Below are 18,395 nucleotides of genomic sequence, written 5' to 3' on the forward strand. Positions count from 1 at the left end.
TGAGGGTCTGGAGGAACTGGTGTCCAGCCAAAGTGAGCACACCAGCCAGGAGGGCCTTGTATCAGAGTCACGGACACACCTGCATTGGGGGATCCAGACGTGTGTTCCAGCAACTGAAAGCTTGCTGCGGTGCACTGGAAGAACAAAGTGTACCAGTGGGTAGTGGAATTGGGGAAATAATTCCTACAAGAGGTCTTGAAGCATTTTTTCATCAATCCCAATAGTGTCAACAACATTGGCTTAATCTCAAAGTGTCTCGGGAGAAGAATGAAGAAGGAGTCTTGTGAGGTTATGATGCAGGAAGACTTTATTGAGGTAGAACAGTGAACACTCAGGAGCAGCCAGTGGAAGGGAGCTGGTCTGAGGTGCAAGTAGGGCGACCATCAGTTGAGGCCCCTTGCTTGCAGATGGTTTTGCCAGAGCACCAAGGCCTTCCTGCCCCACAGTGGGAGCAGCCAGGCAGAGGTGCCCAATGGTCTCTGGCTTGGGAGAAGGGGTTTGCAGCAGAGGAGCTGGACAGAGCTGAAGGGGCGATGCAGAGCACAGAGAGGGAGAAGAGGAGGAGGGAGATGGGCCATGTTTGCAGGCAGCCTAGGCTGGCCCCTTGGATACTGCCTTGCTTGGTGCCCTGAGAGCAGGAGCTGGAATTGCTGAAACTGTTTGAGAGCCTTGACCAGAGATGCATCTTCAATGCCTGAGATGAGTTCCAGGGAGAGGATGTTTGTGTCAGGGGTGGTGCTGAGGGCCCTTAGCAGATGTAGCCATAGCCCCTTCTGCCATAGCAGCCCAGGCCTCCCAGGCCGTAGCCAAGGCCAAAGCCAAATCCCCCAGAGATGGGCTGTCCCTGCACACTGAGCTCAGTGCCCAGAGCAGCGGAGGAGGTGGATCCGACGGCGGTGTTCTGGGGGAAGGAGGTCATGATGGGTCCTGGCAGGGTGACCAGCACAGGGGAAGGGTTGATGATGACGTGGGAATCCTGGCATTGCAGGGCACAGGGCTCGTTGCAGCTGTTGGCCAGCGGGGTGGGTCCGCAGGGACTGCAGCGGTTGTAGCAGGCCATGGGTGTGGTGTGGATGGTGCCTGGAAGAGAGAGGGTGAGGTAGGACAAGGATGTGGGAGTGCAAGGAGTGGTGATTGAGGAGGGTGTGGGAGTGTGGAGGCTGTAGTGGGGCTGTGGGGAGGTGTGAGGGGAGCCAAGGCTGGAGCTGAGCATGCTGGAAGAGAAAGGTGAGAGGTGGAGGAGCAGGAGAGTAGGGGGATTGAGTCTCACCTGGTTTTCAGCAGGAGCAAGAGGAGAAGATGTGAGGGGACATGTGTGAGGGAGAGAGGCTCTGGACCGGATTATATGCTGCTCCTGGAGGGGTGGGACAGCCTTGTCCCATGCTCTTGGGCATTCACTAGCCAACCAGTCTTGCCCAGCCTGGTGAGTCATGAGGTGGGGAGTGTTTTCATTCCCACAACACTTCAGTGTCACATCCAGCTCTTGAGGCCATGTCCATCTGACCTTGTCGGCAGCTTAAGGAACTGGCATTTGGGTAGATTTGATTATTAGATGTGGGTCAGGAAGGGCTGAAGAAACAACCAGAGCCCCACAGAAATGCGATGTCATCAGTGAGGTCATTTTGTGGCACTCATGTCCTGTGGTTTGTGGGTGCCTTGTGAAGACTGGGACTCTGTTCTGTGCCGCTGGATGTCCATCAGTCATTGTGCTGCACCCAGGAATGCTGAGGGAGCTGCTGATGCCCTGGGATGGTCACTGAGCAATATCCTGGAAAGATTCTGGTGCCTGGGAGCTCCTCCTGATTTCTGAAATAGAGTTTGTTCTCTTGTGTCTTCTATGTGAGCAAGAGGGAGAATCTGGAAAATGAGAGGCTGCTTAGGGTGAATGTGTTTCATTGTTATGGTCTATTTGGATTTCTGAAATTTACTCAGCCATGTACACTGTATAAATTAAAGTGTATTCCTTGGCTGCATTAAGAAATCCCCTAAATTAAAACAAACCAGGCTTGATCCCTTTTTTCCCAAACTGATCTGTGACATCAATTCACTTATTCCACATTCAAGCCACAAGGTGTCATAACTTATAATCATTAGTCCTAATGTTTTGTTCCTCTAAGCAAAACCCAACAATTAGTAATGGACACCCAGCAAGCTCCTCTTTCCTTCTTTGCATGGTTTGGTTGTTCTTCTGTGGAATTGTGCAATTTCATGTTCTGCTCCTGAGGCCATCTCCACCTGACCTTGGTGATACTTTCTAGCTGCGAGAATTAGAGACCATGGTGTTGCTGTTGATGTTGCATGCCAGGACACAGAGAAGATTCAAGCAAAGCTTACAAGCACTGGGGTGTCGTCAGTGAGGTCATTCCATGGAACATTGACAGTGAGCCCCATTTGTATTCTTGCCTCCTGCCTGGCAGAGGTCCCAGCTCTCTCAGCTTCTCCTCATCTCACAGCTTCTCCTCATCTCAAGGATCCCCCACTCTCATCAGTGTCATGGTGGCCCTGCACTGCTCTTGGTCAATCATGTTTGTGTCCATGTAGCCTCACCTGTGTTGAGGACAAGGGTGTTCAATTCCCTCAATATGCGTTATTACTGTTCCTAATCCTGTCCTGGTAACTCCTGGAGTTTTTTAACTAAAGAGTACAAGGTGACCTCAAGATCCATTTATGCTTCACCAGGTCCTTCCTTGCTAGAATGCTTTGTTTGCCAAGGGAAGGGCAACTGGTATCATCCTGAACTTCTGTCAGGGCTTTATCACCGTCCCACATAACATCTTTATCTCTGAACTGCAGACACGTTGATTTCAAGGTTGTCTAATGAATGGATGAGGAACAGACAGAGAGTGACGGTCAATGGCTCTCTGTACAGGTAGAGGCCAGAGATGAATCCTCCAGGCGTCTTTCTTGGACTGGTGATTTTGAATATTTTATCAAGGAGGTGAGCAGTGTGATTGAGACCACCCCCAGCATGTTTGCAGGTGCCACAAAGCTGAGTGTTACTGTTGACACAAGAACATGGAGTGATCCCATCAGGACGGACACTGGGAATGTTGAAAACATAGGAATCTCTTGTGGTTCAACAACTCCAAGTTCAAGGTCCAGCACATGGATTGGGACAGTCCCAGACATGAGCACAGCTTTGGAGAGGGAATTCTCAAGATCAGTTTCACCAGACAATGACCTGACAGTTCTGGGGGACCAAAATATTAAAAGGAAACACCAATGTGAATTTTCAACCAAGGCCACCAACCATTCCCTGGGCTGAATAGAAAGAAGTGTGGCCAGCAGGAATGGTTGGGGCTTAATTGGAAATATGAGAATGTCATTATTGTCACCAATAGGTGACAAAATAACAATCAAAATATGAACACCAATAGAGACCAAAATGTTCAAGAGATGACCATGCATCCTTGCAACAAAAGAACTTCTGGAAAAGGGTTTCTAGCAGATTGATAATTCCTGTTTCTTCAGAGATAAAGATATCTGATTTAGGGTGATGAGCTGAGCTTCACAGTGGAAGAAAGACATGGACTTAGTGAAGTAAGAGTAGCAAGAGGTTGACGGGACCAAAGAATCTTTGTGATTAGAAATGGGAGACACACAAGGTTTATTTTTGTGAGAAGGGAAGAATGGACAAAGGAGATGTTGTGCGTGTTCCATGGCAGGACCTCACTCGTAACACCCCAATTCTTGTAGGATTTGTTGTCATATTCTACGTGCTTGACACAAGCCAATAATGCCATATACCACATACCAATACCAATACTTTGACCTCTACTCCTCAAAATTAAAAACTGCCGCAAAGGTCAAATGGACGCAGCCTGTAGAGAGGGAGACAGAATCACAGAATTCCACAAAGACACACCAGCACCATGACAGGAGGAAATAGGATCACAATGACCATTCAGTAGCAATTAGTGTTTTTTCATAACAGGAACAAAATACAACATCTGACAGGATATAAATTATGAAACCATAGGACTTGAATGCAGAATAAACAAATTCAGATCAAAGACCAGCCTGAGCAAAACATGATCTAGCATCATTGGATGTTTGTTTATTTGGTTTCTTAAAGAGGTAAAGAAATACACTTTAAATGACAGAGTATATTTCCATGTAAAGTTGAGAAATCCAAATGGACCACAGCATTGGAAAAAATTCAACTTAAGAAGCATTTAATTTCCAGATCTTTCTCTTGATTGTACACAAAAAAAAACCTGCTTGGGGTCCCTTTCATCCATCAAGAAGAGCTTCCAGGCACTGGGACCTTTCCCAGCTCTTGCAGAGTGACCTCCCCAGGACGTCAGCAGCTCCCTCAGCATTCCTGAGTGCAACACAATGACTGATGGACATCCAGTGGCAGAGAACAGAGTCCCAGTCTTCACAAGGCATCTGCAAACCACAGGACGTGTGCCACAAAATGACCTCACTGATGACATCATATTTCTGCTGGGCTCTGGTTGTTTATTCAGCCCTCCCTGACTCACATGGAACAATCAAAATGGCCGAAATACAAACACAATGAAGTTACTGCCAAGGTCAGATGGAAATGGTTTCAAGAGCAGGACATGGAATTGCAAAACTACATGAAGGAAAACACTCCCCAGCTCATGACTCCCCAAGCTGAGCCAGACAAGAGCTGCTGCCTCAAAAATGCCCCAAGGCCATGGGACAAGGCTGTCCCACCCGGTCAGGACCAGTACAAAAGCCAGCCCAGAACCTCTCTCCCTCACACACTTCTTCTGACGCCTTCTCCCCCTGCTGAAAACCAGGTGAGCCTCACTCCCCCGACCCTCCTGCTCTGGCACCCCTGGCCCCTCTCTTCCAGCACATTCAGCCCCATCCTCAGCAGCTCTCACGCCTCCTCACAGCCCCACAACACCCTCCAAATACCCTCACCTTCCTCCACCATCGCCCCTGCCCTGCCTCACCCCTCCCTCTCTTCCAGGCACCCTCCACACCACACCCATGGCCTGCAACAGCCTCTGCAGTCCCTGCGGACCCACCCCGCTGGCCAACAGCTGCAACGAGCCCTGTGCCCTGCAATGCCAGGATTCCCACGTCATCATCAACCCTTCCCCTGTGCTGGTCACCCTGCCAGGACCCATCATGACCTCCTTCCCCCAGAGCACCGCCGTCGGATCCACCTCCTCCGCTGCCGTGGGCACTGAGCTCAGTGTGCAGGGACAGCCCATCTCTGGCGGATTTGGTGGCTTTGGTGGCTTTGGCTACGGCCGTGGATTCGGCTATGGCCTGGGAGGCCTGGGCTGCTATGGCAGAAGGGGCGGCTACATCTGCTAAGGGACCAGCCCAGCCTGGCTACAAACATGGATCATCTGCCTCCTGTTCTCCCACTGCCTGCTCTGCATGGCCACTTCTGCTCTGTTCAGTTCCCTCTGCTGCAGATCACTTCTGGCAGGCCAGACACCATTGGACCCCTCTGGTGGGCTCCTCCCATTGTGGGGCAGAATGTTCTTGGTGCTCTGGAAAAACCTCCTGAGAGCAAAGGTCTTTGACTGATGGTCACTCTCCTTTCACCTCAGCCTACTCCTTTTACTACTGGATGCTCATGGCCTTTTATTCTTCTACCTCAATAAAGTTTTCCTGCATCATAACCTCATATGAATCCTCCTTCTTTTTTCTCCCAAGACTTTTCCAGACTCATTCATCACTAAACAGGGGTTGTAGAGGCCTTTTGGGTTAAAAGTGCATCAAGACCACTTTTAGAATTTATTTCCCCACTTCTACCACCCACTGGCATGCTTTGCTCTTCCACTGCATCCCACAAACCCTTCTGTTTCTAGAACACAGCCCTGGATACACTAATGCAGGTCTATCCCTGCTGCTGGCACAAGCCCCTCTGGGTGGTGTGTTCCCTTAGGGTGGACACCAGTTGCTCCAGCCCCTCATCATCTCCTCAGCCCAGTAAGAGATCTGCTTGAGCAGGTCCATGCCTTTCTTATCATAGGGGTCCTACAGTTGAACACACAAGTCCAGTCTCGCCAGAGATGCATAGAAACTATGAGCTAGATGAGCAAGACTCCCCTGCTCATCTGCCTCCCACACTGTGGGGATGAGCACAGGAAACAGGGATTTCTGCTCTGTGAGTGCACATGGTCAGGGCATGTCCAGTTTTTCAGTCACTCACATCCCAAATCCTTCGTTCTTGGGAGTGCTCTCAATCCCCTCATGACCCAGCCTTTATCCTGCATGTTTGGGCCTGCTTCAATCCAGGTGCAGCAGATTCCGCCCCTCTGCTCCTCTCTGGTGGCATTGGGGAACTCTTAATCTACGGGTCACTGGGAACAAGGAAGACAAGATTCTGGTTTAGAGGATCCAGGGCACAGCCTTGAGGATGATCTATGGCTGGAGGTTTGGGACAGCCTTGGCCGGTTATCCCAGGGCATTTTTTCAGGCAGCAGATTTGCCTGGCACAGTCTGGCAAAAGGTGGGAGGGTTTTTCTTCCCCCAGATCTGCATTGCCACGTCCTGCTCTTGAGGCCGTGTCCATCTGACTTTGGCAGCAGATTTGATGAGTTGGTTTTGGTTCCAGCACTGGATGAGGGAAGAGGGACCAATAACATGTACCTGGACCTGTGCACAGTATTTCTTCCTTTGCCAGAAAACATCCTTTTCTCTAAGTTGGATAGATGTGAATGTTTGGTTGGACGTTTTGGTTAAGATGGAAATGGGTGAGATGGTCGCACTGGAAGAGTTATGAAAGAGTCAATGGCTCCATGTGTGTGTGGAGAACAGGGATGAGTGGTGATCCTCAGAGACTCGTGTTCAACCATTCTCACTTCCCATCTTTGTCAGGGACATGGAGAGTGCAATTGTGTGTGCCATTGGCAAAAATGTGAACAACCGTTAGGAGAGAACAATGGTTGATGGTCTGGAGAGAAGGAATGGCATCCAGAGCGTTCCAGACAGGCTGGGGAGACGGGCTGTTGTGAAGTTCTTGAAGGTCAGCAGGGCCAAGAGGAAGGTCCTGCACCTGGATTGGATCAATCTTAGTAATGGATGCTGAATGGGCAATGAGTTAATTAACAGCATCCCTGAGGAGAAGGACTTAGACACTTACACACCCATATAAATAAACTAAATCACCCTAAAATTCTAAAAACAATTACAAACTAACCAAAAAATAAAAACTTTAATCTCACTAATAAAAAAAAAAAAAACAAAAGAAACCACACACTAAAAAACATGACTGTATAAACAACTACCATCAAAAAACCCACAGTATACTCCTTTTACTAATAATTTTTACCACATTATAGAAATAAATCAAAAATAAAAAACAAGCATATAAAACCCCACACTTTTTTTCACAAAATTCAATTCACAATACAATTCACAAAATTGAATTGTTTCAATTCACAAAAACCACAAAAAATATCAAACAATTCACAAAAACCATTAAAAAATCAAACCAACTTACTAAACTCAAAACTATTCAACCCACCGTAAACATTATTAAAACAAAAATAATCCAAAACTCTACCTCTACACAAATTAATAAATAATAACCAATACAGTATGAAAATAACTAAAAAAAAATTTAAAGACCTGAATGATGAAGAATTGGAAATGTCCTGGCAATGTGAATGAACTGAGCAAAAACCCTCCATGACCTGGGGTTATCCCCACAGTGAGGGCAGCACATTCTGCCCCTCTGCTGCACTCTGAGGAGACTGCACTTGTGTGTTCCACTCTGAGGACACAAAAAAAGGACAGACATGGACCTCCTCCAGAAGATCTGAAAATGGCCTTGGGAGATGATGAGGGTCTGGAGGAACTGGTGTCCAGCCAAAGTGAGCACACCAGCCAGGAGGGCCTTGTATCAGAGTCACGGACACACCTGCATTGGGGGATCCAGACGTGTGTTCCAGCAACTGAAAGCTTGCTGTGGTGCACTATAAGAACAAAGTGTATCAGTGGGTAGTGGAATTGGGGAAATAATTCCTCAAAGAGGTCTTGACGCATTTTTTTAACAATCCCAAAAGTATCAACAACATTGGCTTAATCTCAAAGTGTCTCGGGAGAAAAAAGAAGGAGTCTTGTGAGGTTATGATGCAGGAAAATTTTATTGAGGTAGAACAGTGAACACTCAGGAGCAGCCAGTGGAAGGGAGCTGGTCTGAGGTGCAAGTAGGGCGACCATCAGCCGAGGCCCCCTTGCTTGCAGATGGTTTTGCCAGAGCACCAAGGCCTTCCTGCCCCACAGTGGGAGCAGCCAGGCAGAGGTGGCCAATGGTCTCTGGCTTGGGAGAAGGGGTTTGCAGCAGAGGAGCTGGAAAGAGCCAAAGGGACAATGCAGAGCACAGAGAGGGAGAAGAGGAGGAGGCAGATGGGCCATGTTTGCAGGGAGCTCAGTTTGGCCACTTGGTTACTGCCTTGCTTGGTGCCCTGAGAGCAGGAGCTGGAAGTGCTGAGTCCGTCTGAGAATCTTGTCCTAGAGATGCATCTTCAGTGCCTGAGATGAGTTCCAGGGAGTGGGTGGTTTGTGTCAGGGGTGGTGCTGAGGTCTCTTAGCAGGTGTAGCCATAGCCCCTTCTGCCATAGCAGCCCCGGCCTCCCAGCCCGTAGCCAAACCCACGGCCATAGCCAAGGCCGTAGCCAAAGCCGTAGCCAAAGCCACCAAAGCCACCAAATCCCCCAGAGATGGGCTGTCCCTGCACACTGAGCTCAGTGCCCACGGCAGCAGAGGAGGTGGATCCGACGGCGGTGTTCTGGGGGAAGGAGGTCATGATGGGTCCTGGCAGGGTGACCATCACAGGGGAAGGGTCGATGATGACGCGGGAATCCTGGCATTGCAGGGCACAGGGCTCGTTGCAGCTGTTGGCCAGCGGGGTGGGTCCGCAGGGGCTGCAGAGGCTGTTGCAGGCCATGGGTGTGGTGTGGAGGGTGCCTGGAAGAGAGAGGGGTGAGGCAGGGCAGGGGTGTGGGCAGGGGCGTGGGTTGTGCAAGAGGGTAAGGGAGTGTGGAGGCTGTTGTGGGGCTGTGGGGAGGCATGAGGGCTGCTGAAGCTGGGGCAGAGGGTGCTGGAAAAGAGGTGCCAGGTGTGCACGAGCAGGAGGGTCAGGGGATTGAGGTTCACCTGGTTATCTGCAGGAGGAGAAGGCTTCAGAAGCGTGTGAGAGAGAGATGCTCTGGGCCAGCTTTTTATGCTGGTCCTGGAGGGGCAGGACTGCCTAGTCCCATGGCCTTGGGGCATTTTTCAGGTAGCAGCTGTTGCCTGGCCCTCCTGGTGAGTCATAAGTGGGTCATGTTTTCCCTCCTGATGTTCTGTGATCCCATGCCCTCCCCTTGAGGCTGTGTCCATCTGACCTTGGCAGCAGCTTTTAATTGGGAGAAATAGCGCCCAAGATTTTGGGCTTGTTTTAACTCAGGTATGTAGAAGGTGCAAACAAAGCTGACAAGAATTTGGGTGTTTTCTCCTGGCTCTGACTGACACCCAGCCATTCCTGTGGCCACACCTGTTTTTATGCAGCCCAGGATATGGTTATTTTTTTTGGCTGAAAATCACATTTCTGTGTTATTTTAGTCCACCAGAACCTGCAATTCTTCTCCGTGGAACTGCTCTCAATGAGTTTTCTCCAAAGCTGTGCTCATGTCTGGGACTGTCCCAAACCATGTGCAGGACCTTGAACTTGGAGTTGTTGAGCCACAAGAAGTTCTTATGTTCTCAACACTCCCAGTGTCCCTCTTTCTCGGGTTTTGTGTTGCTGAAATGGCTCCCAAGGTATTAGAGTCCTTTTTCCCTGCCACGTGACCAAAGAAAAGTTGAGATTCCTTGGCTCTGGTTTTCAAGCTTGTTTATTTTCTCTTATCTAATACATCGTTTTTCAGACCGGCTGAGGTCTGTCTGGCAGGCTGGTTTGCAGCACACTGACCACCCTTGGGGTAGTGTTGGTTTTTTATACTAAGAACTACGAATACTTTATTTACAATAATTTTCCCCTACCTATCACCCTTGTTAGCCTGTCTCTAATCTAAACCAATCCAGAAGTGTCACCATCACAGCAGAAGATGGACGGCAAGAAGAAGAAGAAGGACACAACATCCTCAGATTCCTCCATCTTGCTTCTTGAACCTCCATTCTAAATCCCCAAAATTCTAATTTTTCACCCTGTGACAAGTTAGCTATCTTTCTACTCAAAATATTTTGGCTCATAAATCCTCACACAACGTTGGTAATTGTTTCCATGGGTTCAAATCTAAGGCACAGGTGTCTGACTCCATGCCAAGGTCTCTGAGCCCCCTGCCAGGGTCTTGAGTCCTCCAGGGCAGTCAGAGGAATGTCCTGGGTTCCGACACCTCCTGATGGCATCCTTCCATGTTCTTGTGCCGACTGCAACACTCAGCTTCCTGGCACTTGCAAACATTCTGAGTGGTCTCAATCTCACTGTTGATCTCCTTGATAAAATATTCAAAATCACCAGTCCAAGGCACAAGCCTGGAGGCCTCGTCACTGGCCTCCACCTGTACATAGAGCCATTGACCATCACTCTCTGTTCCTCATCCATTCATCAGACCTCCTTTGAAACCCACACATCTGCAGTTTAGAGACAAGGGTGTCCTGTGGGACTCTGTAAAAACCCTGACAGAAGGTCAGGATGACACTAGTTGCCCTTCCCTTGGCAACCAAAGCATTCGAGAAGGGAAGGTCCTTGTAGTCCTACTGTAGCTGAAGTGGATCATGAGGTGGACATGCACGCTTTGGAATAAAAATCTCCAGCTGTTACCAGGATAGGTAATGTAGGAGAAGAAGTACAATAAGGCTGAAGGAGTTAACCCTGTCCCCCACCACTGTTGGGGCTCCAGAGTGGAACAAGGACATGGACATTGTTGACCAAGAGCAGTGCAGGGCCACCATGACACTGACAATACTGGGGTATAATCAAAATGAGGAGATGCTGAAAGAGCTGAGAGATTCTTGAGACAGGAGGCAAGAATGCAAATGAGAGATGTTGTCAATATGGCATGACCTCACTGATGACTCCCCAGTTCTCCTTAGCTTTGGTTGAATCTTCTGCATGTCTTGATAGATGTCATAAAAAAACCCCACGCTGGTCTCTAATTCTCAAATTATGAGCAGCTGTCAATGTCACATGGACACAAACAGAAGAAGAAGACATGACTCTGCAGAACATCAGGAAGGAAAACATTCCCCAGGTCATGACTCATCAGGCTGAGCAAGGCAAAAGCTGCTGCCTCAAAAATGCCCCAAGGCCATGGGACTAGGCTGTCCCGCCTGTCCAGAACCTGCATACAAGCCGACCCAGAGCCTCTCTCCCTCACACACTTCTCCTCGAGCCTGCGCCTCCTGATCCTGCCGACAACCAGGTGAGCCTCACAACCCTGACCCTCCAGCTCCCGCACCCCTGGGCCCTCACTTCCGTAATACTCAGTCCCAGCCTCAGCAGCCCTCACACCTCCCCACAGCCACACAACAACCTCCACACTCACTTATCCTCCTGCATCACTGCCCCTCACATCCCCCACATCTCTGCCCTGCTTTATCCCTCTCTCTTCCAGGCACCCTCCACACCATACCCATGGCCTGCAACAGCCTCTGCAGACCCTGCGGACCCACCCCGCTGGCCAACAGCTGCAACGAGCCCTGTGCCCTGCAATGCCAGGATTCCCACGTCATCATCAACCCTTCCCCTGTGCTGGTCACCCTGCCAGGACCCATCATGACCTCCTTCCCCCAGAACACCGCCGTTGGATCCACCTCCTCCGCTACTCTGGGCACTGAGCTCAATGCCCAGGGACAGCCCATCTCTGGCGGATTTGGCTTTGGCCTTGGCTACGGCCTGGGAGGCCTGGGCTGCTATGGCAGAAGGGGCTATGGCTCCATCTGCTAAGGGCCCTCAGCACCACCCCTGACACCAACCACCCACTCCCTGGAACTCATCTCAGGCATTGAAGATGCATCTCTGGGACAAGGCTTTCAAAGGGGCTCAGCAATTTCAGCTCCTGCTTTCAGGACACCAAGCAAGGCAGTAAACAAGAGCCCAGCCTAGGCTGCCTGCAAACATGGCCCATCTCCCTCCTCCTCTTCTACCTCTCTGTGCTCTGCATCGCCCCTTCAGCTCTGTCCAGCTCCTCTGCTGCAAACCCCTTCTCCCAAGCCAGAGACCATTGGGCACCTCTGCCTGGCTGCTCCCACTGTGGGGCAGGAAGGCCTTGGTGCTCTGGCAAAACCATCTGCAAGCAAGGGGCCTCGGCTGATGGTCGCCCTACTTGCACCTCAGACCAGCTTCCTTCCACTGGCTGCTCCTGAGTGTTCACTGTTCTACCTCAATAAAGTTTTCCTGCATCATAACCTCACTGGACTCCTTCATTCCTCTCTCTAGACAATTTGAGATCAAATGAATGTTATTGATGCTATGGGATTGTTGGAAAAGTGCTCCAAGACCTCTTTGAGGAATTATTTCCCCAATTCCACTACCCACCAGTACACTTTGTTCTTCCAGTGCACCACAGCAAGCTTTCAGTTGCTTGAACACAAACCTGGATCCCCCAATGCAGGTCCATCCGTGATTCTGACACAAAGCCCTCCTGGCTGGTGTGCTCACTTTGGCTGGACACCAGTTCCTCCAGACCCTCATCATCTCCCAAGGCCATTTTCAGATCTTCCGGAGGAGGTCCATTTTTCTCTTTTTGTGTGTCCTCAGAGTGGAGCACACAAATCCAGTCTCCTCATAGTGCAGCAGAGGGGCAGAATGTGCTGCCCTCACTGTAGGGATAACCCCAGGGCTTGGGGGATTTTTTTTCAGCTTATTCCTGTGGCCAGGACATTTCCAATTCCTCATAATTCCATTTTTTAATATTTTTAAATTATTTTTATAGAGTAATGGTTTTTATTTATTCATTAGTGTAGAGGTAGAGAGCCATTTTTTTAGTAATGTTTAAGGTTAGTTGAATAGTTTTGAGTTTAGGAAATTGGTTTGATATTTTTTACTGGTTTTTATGATTTGTTGTGTGGGTTTTTTTATAGTTGGTTGTTATTTTTGATTAATTTTTATAATGTGGTAAGAATTACTTGTAAAAAGTGTATTTTTGTTTTTTTGTTGGTAGATGGCTATATGGTGATGTTTTTTTAGTCTGTTTGTTTTTATTAGTGAGATTAAAGTTTTTATTTTTTTGTTAGCTTGTAATTCTTTTTAGAATTTTAGGGTGATTTAGGATTTATTTAGAATTTTGTGTGTAAGTGTGTGTAAGTCCTTCTCCTCAGGGATGCTGTTAATTTACTCATTACCCATCCAACATCCATTAGTGAGATTGATCCAATCCAGGTACAAAACCTTCCTCTTGGCCCTGCTGACCTTCACAAGCTTCACACCAGCCCATCTACACAGCTTGTTCAGAACATTCTGGGTGCCATCCATTCCCTCCAGAGCATAAACCACACCACTCACCTGGGAGTCATCCCCAGTCTAACCAAGGGGACACTCAAACCCACTCTCCATGTCCCTGACAAAGATGGGAAGTTGCAATGGTTCCATTATCAATCCCTGTGGGCCACCACTCATCCCTGTTCTCCACACTGGGACATGGAGTGACCACAACTTTTCAGTGAGACCATCCTGCCAATTCCTTATCCAGTCAGAGGTCCAGCCATCAACTCCAGCTTAGATACAAGGATGTTGTCTGGCACAGGAACAAAAGTTTTGCACAAGTCCAGATACAGGATCCTGGTTCTCCCTCTCTTCATCCACCCATAGTGGAACCAATACCAACCCACTAAAGCTGTCGCCAGTGTCAGATGGATACGGCCTCAAGAGCAGAATGTGGAATTTCAGAGCAGTTTGATGCAAAACATTCCCAACCTCATGACACAGCAGGCCCTGCCAGGCAACAGCTTCTGCCTGGAAAATATGCCAGTGTCATAGACAGAGGCTGTCCCAAACCTTCACCCACGGATCATCCTCAAGGCCATACTCTTGATCTCCTCAGGCAGAGTCTTGTCTTCCCTGATCCCAGTAATCCATAGATGAAGAGTTCTCCAATATCACCAGAGCAGAGAGGCAGAACCTTCTGCACCGGGATTGGAGCAATCCCAAACATGCAGGGTAAAGGAGGGGTGATGAGAGGACTGAGAGCAGCCCCAGGGAGGAGCACTTGGGGTGTTGGATGAAGAATTGGATTTTTCCCAGCCATGTGCACCCACTGACCAGAAACTCCTCCTGTGTCCTGGGCTCATCCCACAGTGTGGGCAGCACAAGAGAGTGGGGAAATCTCACCCTCTGCTCTCCTGCACTAAAATCAGAGTTCAGTGTTGAACTCTGAGCCCATAAAGACAAGGAATACATGGATGTGCTTCATAGGGTCTGAGGAAGGGCATGGAAGATGAAGAAGGATACAAGCAACTGCTGTCCACAAAAGTGAACACACCATCCAGAGAGGCTTGGACCAGAGGCAGGGATAGATCTACATTAGTGTATCCAGGTCTGTGATCCAGTAACTGAAGGATTTGTGGGATGCACTGGAAGAGCAAATTGTGCCACCTTATACTAGAATAGGGAAATAAATCATAAAAGAGGACCTGGAGCACTTTTTCACCAACTCCAATGGATGCTGGAACCCTGGCAGAAAGCTGAGTGAGACTGGAAGGGTCTTGGCATCAGAAAGAAGAAGAACTCAACTAAAAATGTGATGCAGGAAAACTTTATTGAGGTAGAAGAATGAGAGCCAATAAGCAGCAAATGGAAGAGAGCCAGGCTGAAGTGCAAGTAGGGTGACCATCAGCCAAGTTCCTTTGCTTGGAGGAGGCTTTGCCAGATCATAAATGCCTTCCTGTCCCACAGTGGGACCGTGGTATACCAAGGGCCCTTAGCAGATGTAGCTGCCCCTTCTGCCATAGCAGCCCAGGCCTCCCAGGCCATAGCCAAACCCACGGCCACAGCCAAGGCCGTAGCCAAGGCCGTAGCCAAGGCCAAAGCCACCAAATCCGCCAGAGATGGGCTGTCCCTGGGCATTGAGCTCAGTGCCCAGAGCAGCGGAGGAGGTGGATCCGACGGCGGTGTTCTGGGGGAAGGAGGTCATGATGGGTCCTGGCAGGGTGACCAGCACAGGGGAAGGGTTGATGATGACGCGGGAATCCTGGCATTGCAGGGCACAGGGCTCGTTGCAGCTGTTGGCCAGCGGGGTGGGTCCGCAGGGACTGCAGCGGTTGTAGCAGGCCATGGGTGTGGTGTGGAGGGTGCCTGGAAGAGAGAGGGATAAAGCAGAGCGGGGATGTGGGGGACGTGAGGGGCAGTGATGCAGGAGGATAAGTGAGTGTGGAGGTTGTTGTGGGGCTGTGGGGAGGCGCGAGTGCTGCTGAGACTGGGGCTCAGTGTTCTGGAAGAGAGGGCCCAGGGGTGCAGGAGCAGGAGGGTCAGGGTTGTGAGGCTCACCTGGTTGTCAGCAGGAGCAAGAGGAGCAGGCTTGAGGAGAAGTGTGTGAAGGAGAGAGTCTCTGGGCTGGGTTTTATGCAGGTTCTGGAGGGGCGGGACAGCCTTGTCCCATGGCCTTGGGGCATTTTTGAGGCGGCAACTTTTGGCCGTCCCAGCCTGCTGAGTCATGAGGTAGGGAATGTTCTCCTTCATCCATTTCCACAATTCCTTATCCTGCTCTTGAAGCTGTGTCCATTTGACCTTGGCAGCAGCTTTCTAACTGGGAGTTGGTATTTGGGAGTATTTGACTGTTCCCTATGTGCCAGGGATGTTGAATAAACAGCCAGCACCCAGGGAAGGCGCAATGTCATCAGTGAGATCATCTTGTGGCAGTTGTGTTCTGTGGTTTGTGGGTGCCTTGTGAAGACTCTGTTCTGTGCCACTAGATGTCCATCAGTCATTGTGTTGCACCCAGGAATGCTGAGGGAGCTGCTGATGTCCTCAGAAGGTCACTCTGCAATAACCTGGAAAGGTCACAGTGCCTGAGAGCCCTTCATGATAGAGGAAAGAAATCTCCTCTATTCTGTGTTTTCAATGATATCAAGAAACAGGATCAGGGAAACATGAGGCAATCCAGGGTTGAACTTCTTCCACTGCACTTGTATTTTGAAATTTATACAATTTACACAACAATATACTCTGTCATTCAAAGTGTATTCCTTGACCTCATTCAGGAATCCAATAAACAACAAATGGGGCCCAATCCCTTTTTTCCCAGGCTGCTCTGTGACATCAATTCCTTTTTTCCGTGTTCAAGCCACAAATTTTCATAACTTATAATTAGTAAGTCCTAATGTGTTGTTCCTATGAGCAAACCCCAATAATTACTAACGGACAGCCAGTAAGCTCCTCTTTCCTTTTGTGTCACGGAGCAGTTGTTCCTCTGTGGAATTGTGCAATTTCATGTTCTGCTCCTGAGGCCATCTCCATCTGACCTTGGTGGTAGGCTAAGTTGCAAAAATTAGAGACCAAGGTGTTGATTGTGAGTGTCACCACTCGTAGAAGATTCAACCACAGCTTAGGAGATTTGGGGTGTCACCACTGAGGTCATTCTATGGCATATTGACAACATGTCCCATTTGCATTTTTGCCTCCCGCCTGAAAGAAATTGCAGCTCTCTCAGCTTCTCATCTTAAGGATCCTCCACTCCCATCAGTGCCATGGTCTCTTGGCCAACCATGTCCGAGGTCTTGTTCCACTGAGGAGCCCCAACAGTGGTGTAGAATAGGATGTTCAACTCCCATAACCATTTCTTTTCCTAATTCTGTCCTGGTAACTGCTGGAGTTTTCACAGCCAAGGCTACATGGGCACCTCATGATCTATTTATGGAATTTCAGCCCAGAGCAGTGACCATATCCAAGGTTGCAGAGAAGTAGGTTTGAACAGAAGGAATGGCTGGGGGTTATGTGAAGACATGAAATAACACCCAGATTCCTGTAGGCTTTGTTTGCCTCTTCAACATTCAAAACAAACCAGCTCCAATCCATTGACCTCTGTTTCTCCCAATTGAAATATGCAGTCAAGGTCAAAGGGACATAGATTAAAGGGAAGAACATAGAATTGCAGAAAATCACGAAGGAAAACACTCCCTACCTCATGACTCACCAGCCTGGGCCAGCCAAGAGCTGCTGCCTCAAAAATGCCCCAAGGCCATGGGACAAGGCTGTCCTGCCCCTCCAGGAGCAGCATAAATACCAGCACAGAGCCTCTGTCCCTCACACACTTCTCCAGACTTCTCCTCCTGCTCCTGCTGACAACCAGGTGAGACTCAAGCTTCTGACCCTCCTGCTCCTGCACCCCTGGGCCCTCTCTTTGGGCATGCTAGGCCCCAGCCTCAGTGGCCCTCATGCCTCCCCACAGCCCCACAAGAGCTTCCACAATCTCTCACCCTGCTGACACTTCAACCCTCATATCCCCACACCCCTGCCTTGCCTCACCCCCTCTCTTTCCAGGCACCCTCCACACCACACCCATGGCCTGCTACAACCGCTGCAGTCCCTGCGGACCCACCCCGCTGGCCAACAGCTGCAACGAGCCCTGTGCCCTGCAATGCCAGGATTCCCGCGTCATCATCAACCCTTCCCCTGTGCTGGTCACCCTGCCAGGACCCATCATGACCTCCTTCCCCCAGAACACCACCGTCGGATCCACCTCCTCCGCTGCCGTGGGCACTGAGCTCAATGCCCAGGGACAGCCCATCTCTGGCGGATTTGGTGGCTTTGGCCTTGGCTACGGCCTGGGAGGCCTGGGCTGCTATGGCAGAAGGGGCTATGGCTACATCTGCTAAGGACCCTCAGCACCACCCCTGACACCAACCACCCACTCCCTGGAACTCATCTCAGGCATTGAAGATGCATCTCTGGGACAAGGCTTTCAAAGGGGCTCAGCAATTTCAGCTCCTGCTTTCAGGACACCAAGCAAGGCAGTAAACAAGAGCCCAGCCTAGGCTGCCTGCAAACATGGCCCATCTCCCTCCTCCTCTTCTCCCTCTCTGTGCTCTGCATCGCCCCTTCAGCTCTGTCCAGCTCCTCTGCTGCAAACCCCTTCTCCCAAGCCAGAGACCATTGGGCACCTCTGCCTGGCTGCTCCCACTGTGGGGCAGGAAGGCCTTGGTGCTCTGGCAAAACCATCTGCAAGCAAGGGGCCTCAACTGATGGTCGCCCTACTTGCACCTCAGACCAGCTTCCTTCCACTGGCTGCTCCTGAGTGTTCACTGTTCTACCTCAATAAAGTTTTCCTGCATCATAACCTCACTGGACTCCTTCATTCCTCTCTCTAGACAATTTGAGATCAAGTGAATGTTATTGATGCTATGGGATTGTTGGAAAAGTGCTCCAAGACCTCTTGTAGGGATTATTTCCCCAATTCCACTACCCACTGATACACTTTGTTCTTCCAGTGCACCACAGCAACCTTTCAGTTGCTGGAACACACGCCTGGATCCCC

General features: G+C 49.8%; 5 protein-coding genes and 1 pseudogene across 5 annotated transcripts; 3 read left to right on the forward strand and 3 right to left on the reverse strand.

Annotated features, from left to right (window-relative positions):
• Positions 1–748: 748 nt before the first annotated feature.
• LOC132080933 (feather beta keratin-like) lies at positions 749–1,087 on the reverse strand. Its single transcript, XM_059484343.1, has one exon. The coding sequence runs from the start codon at positions 1,058–1,060 to the stop codon at positions 749–751; it is 312 nt and encodes a 103-aa protein (XP_059340326.1). The 5' UTR covers positions 1,061–1,087.
• Positions 1,088–4,653: 3,566 nt separating this feature from the next.
• On the forward strand, positions 4,654–5,301 carry LOC132079986 (feather beta keratin-like; annotated as a pseudogene).
• A 3,229-nt stretch (positions 5,302–8,530) lies between these two features.
• Positions 8,531–8,911, reverse strand: LOC132079614 (feather beta keratin-like). Its single transcript, XM_059482352.1, has one exon. It carries the CDS (start codon positions 8,888–8,890, stop codon positions 8,531–8,533), a length of 360 nt encoding a protein of 119 aa, XP_059338335.1. The 5' UTR covers positions 8,891–8,911.
• Positions 8,912–11,223: 2,312 nt separating this feature from the next.
• On the forward strand, positions 11,224–11,872 carry LOC132085411 (feather beta keratin-like). Its single transcript, XM_059490879.1, has 2 exons — positions 11,224–11,344; positions 11,538–11,872. The coding sequence occupies exons 1-2, from the start codon at positions 11,224–11,226 to the stop codon at positions 11,870–11,872; spliced, it is 456 nt and encodes a 151-aa protein (XP_059346862.1).
• Positions 11,873–14,843: 2,971 nt separating this feature from the next.
• Positions 14,844–15,459, reverse strand: LOC132079429 (feather beta keratin-like). The gene is made up of 2 exons (XM_059482048.1): positions 15,425–15,459; positions 14,844–15,231 (listed from the first exon to the last, which is right to left on the reverse strand). The coding sequence occupies exon 2, from the start codon at positions 15,195–15,197 to the stop codon at positions 14,844–14,846; it is 354 nt and encodes a 117-aa protein (XP_059338031.1). The 5' UTR covers positions 15,198–15,231; positions 15,425–15,459.
• Positions 15,460–17,421: 1,962 nt separating this feature from the next.
• Positions 17,422–17,736, forward strand: LOC132080251 (feather beta keratin-like). Its single transcript, XM_059483278.1, has one exon. It carries the CDS (start codon positions 17,422–17,424, stop codon positions 17,734–17,736), a length of 315 nt encoding a protein of 104 aa, XP_059339261.1.
• The last annotated feature ends 659 nt before the right edge of the window (positions 17,737–18,395 follow it).

This window comes from Ammospiza nelsoni, chromosome 1 (genome assembly GCF_027579445.1).
Source record: "Ammospiza nelsoni isolate bAmmNel1 chromosome 1, bAmmNel1.pri, whole genome shotgun sequence".
NCBI classification, from domain to species: domain Eukaryota; kingdom Metazoa; phylum Chordata; class Aves; order Passeriformes; family Passerellidae; genus Ammospiza; species Ammospiza nelsoni.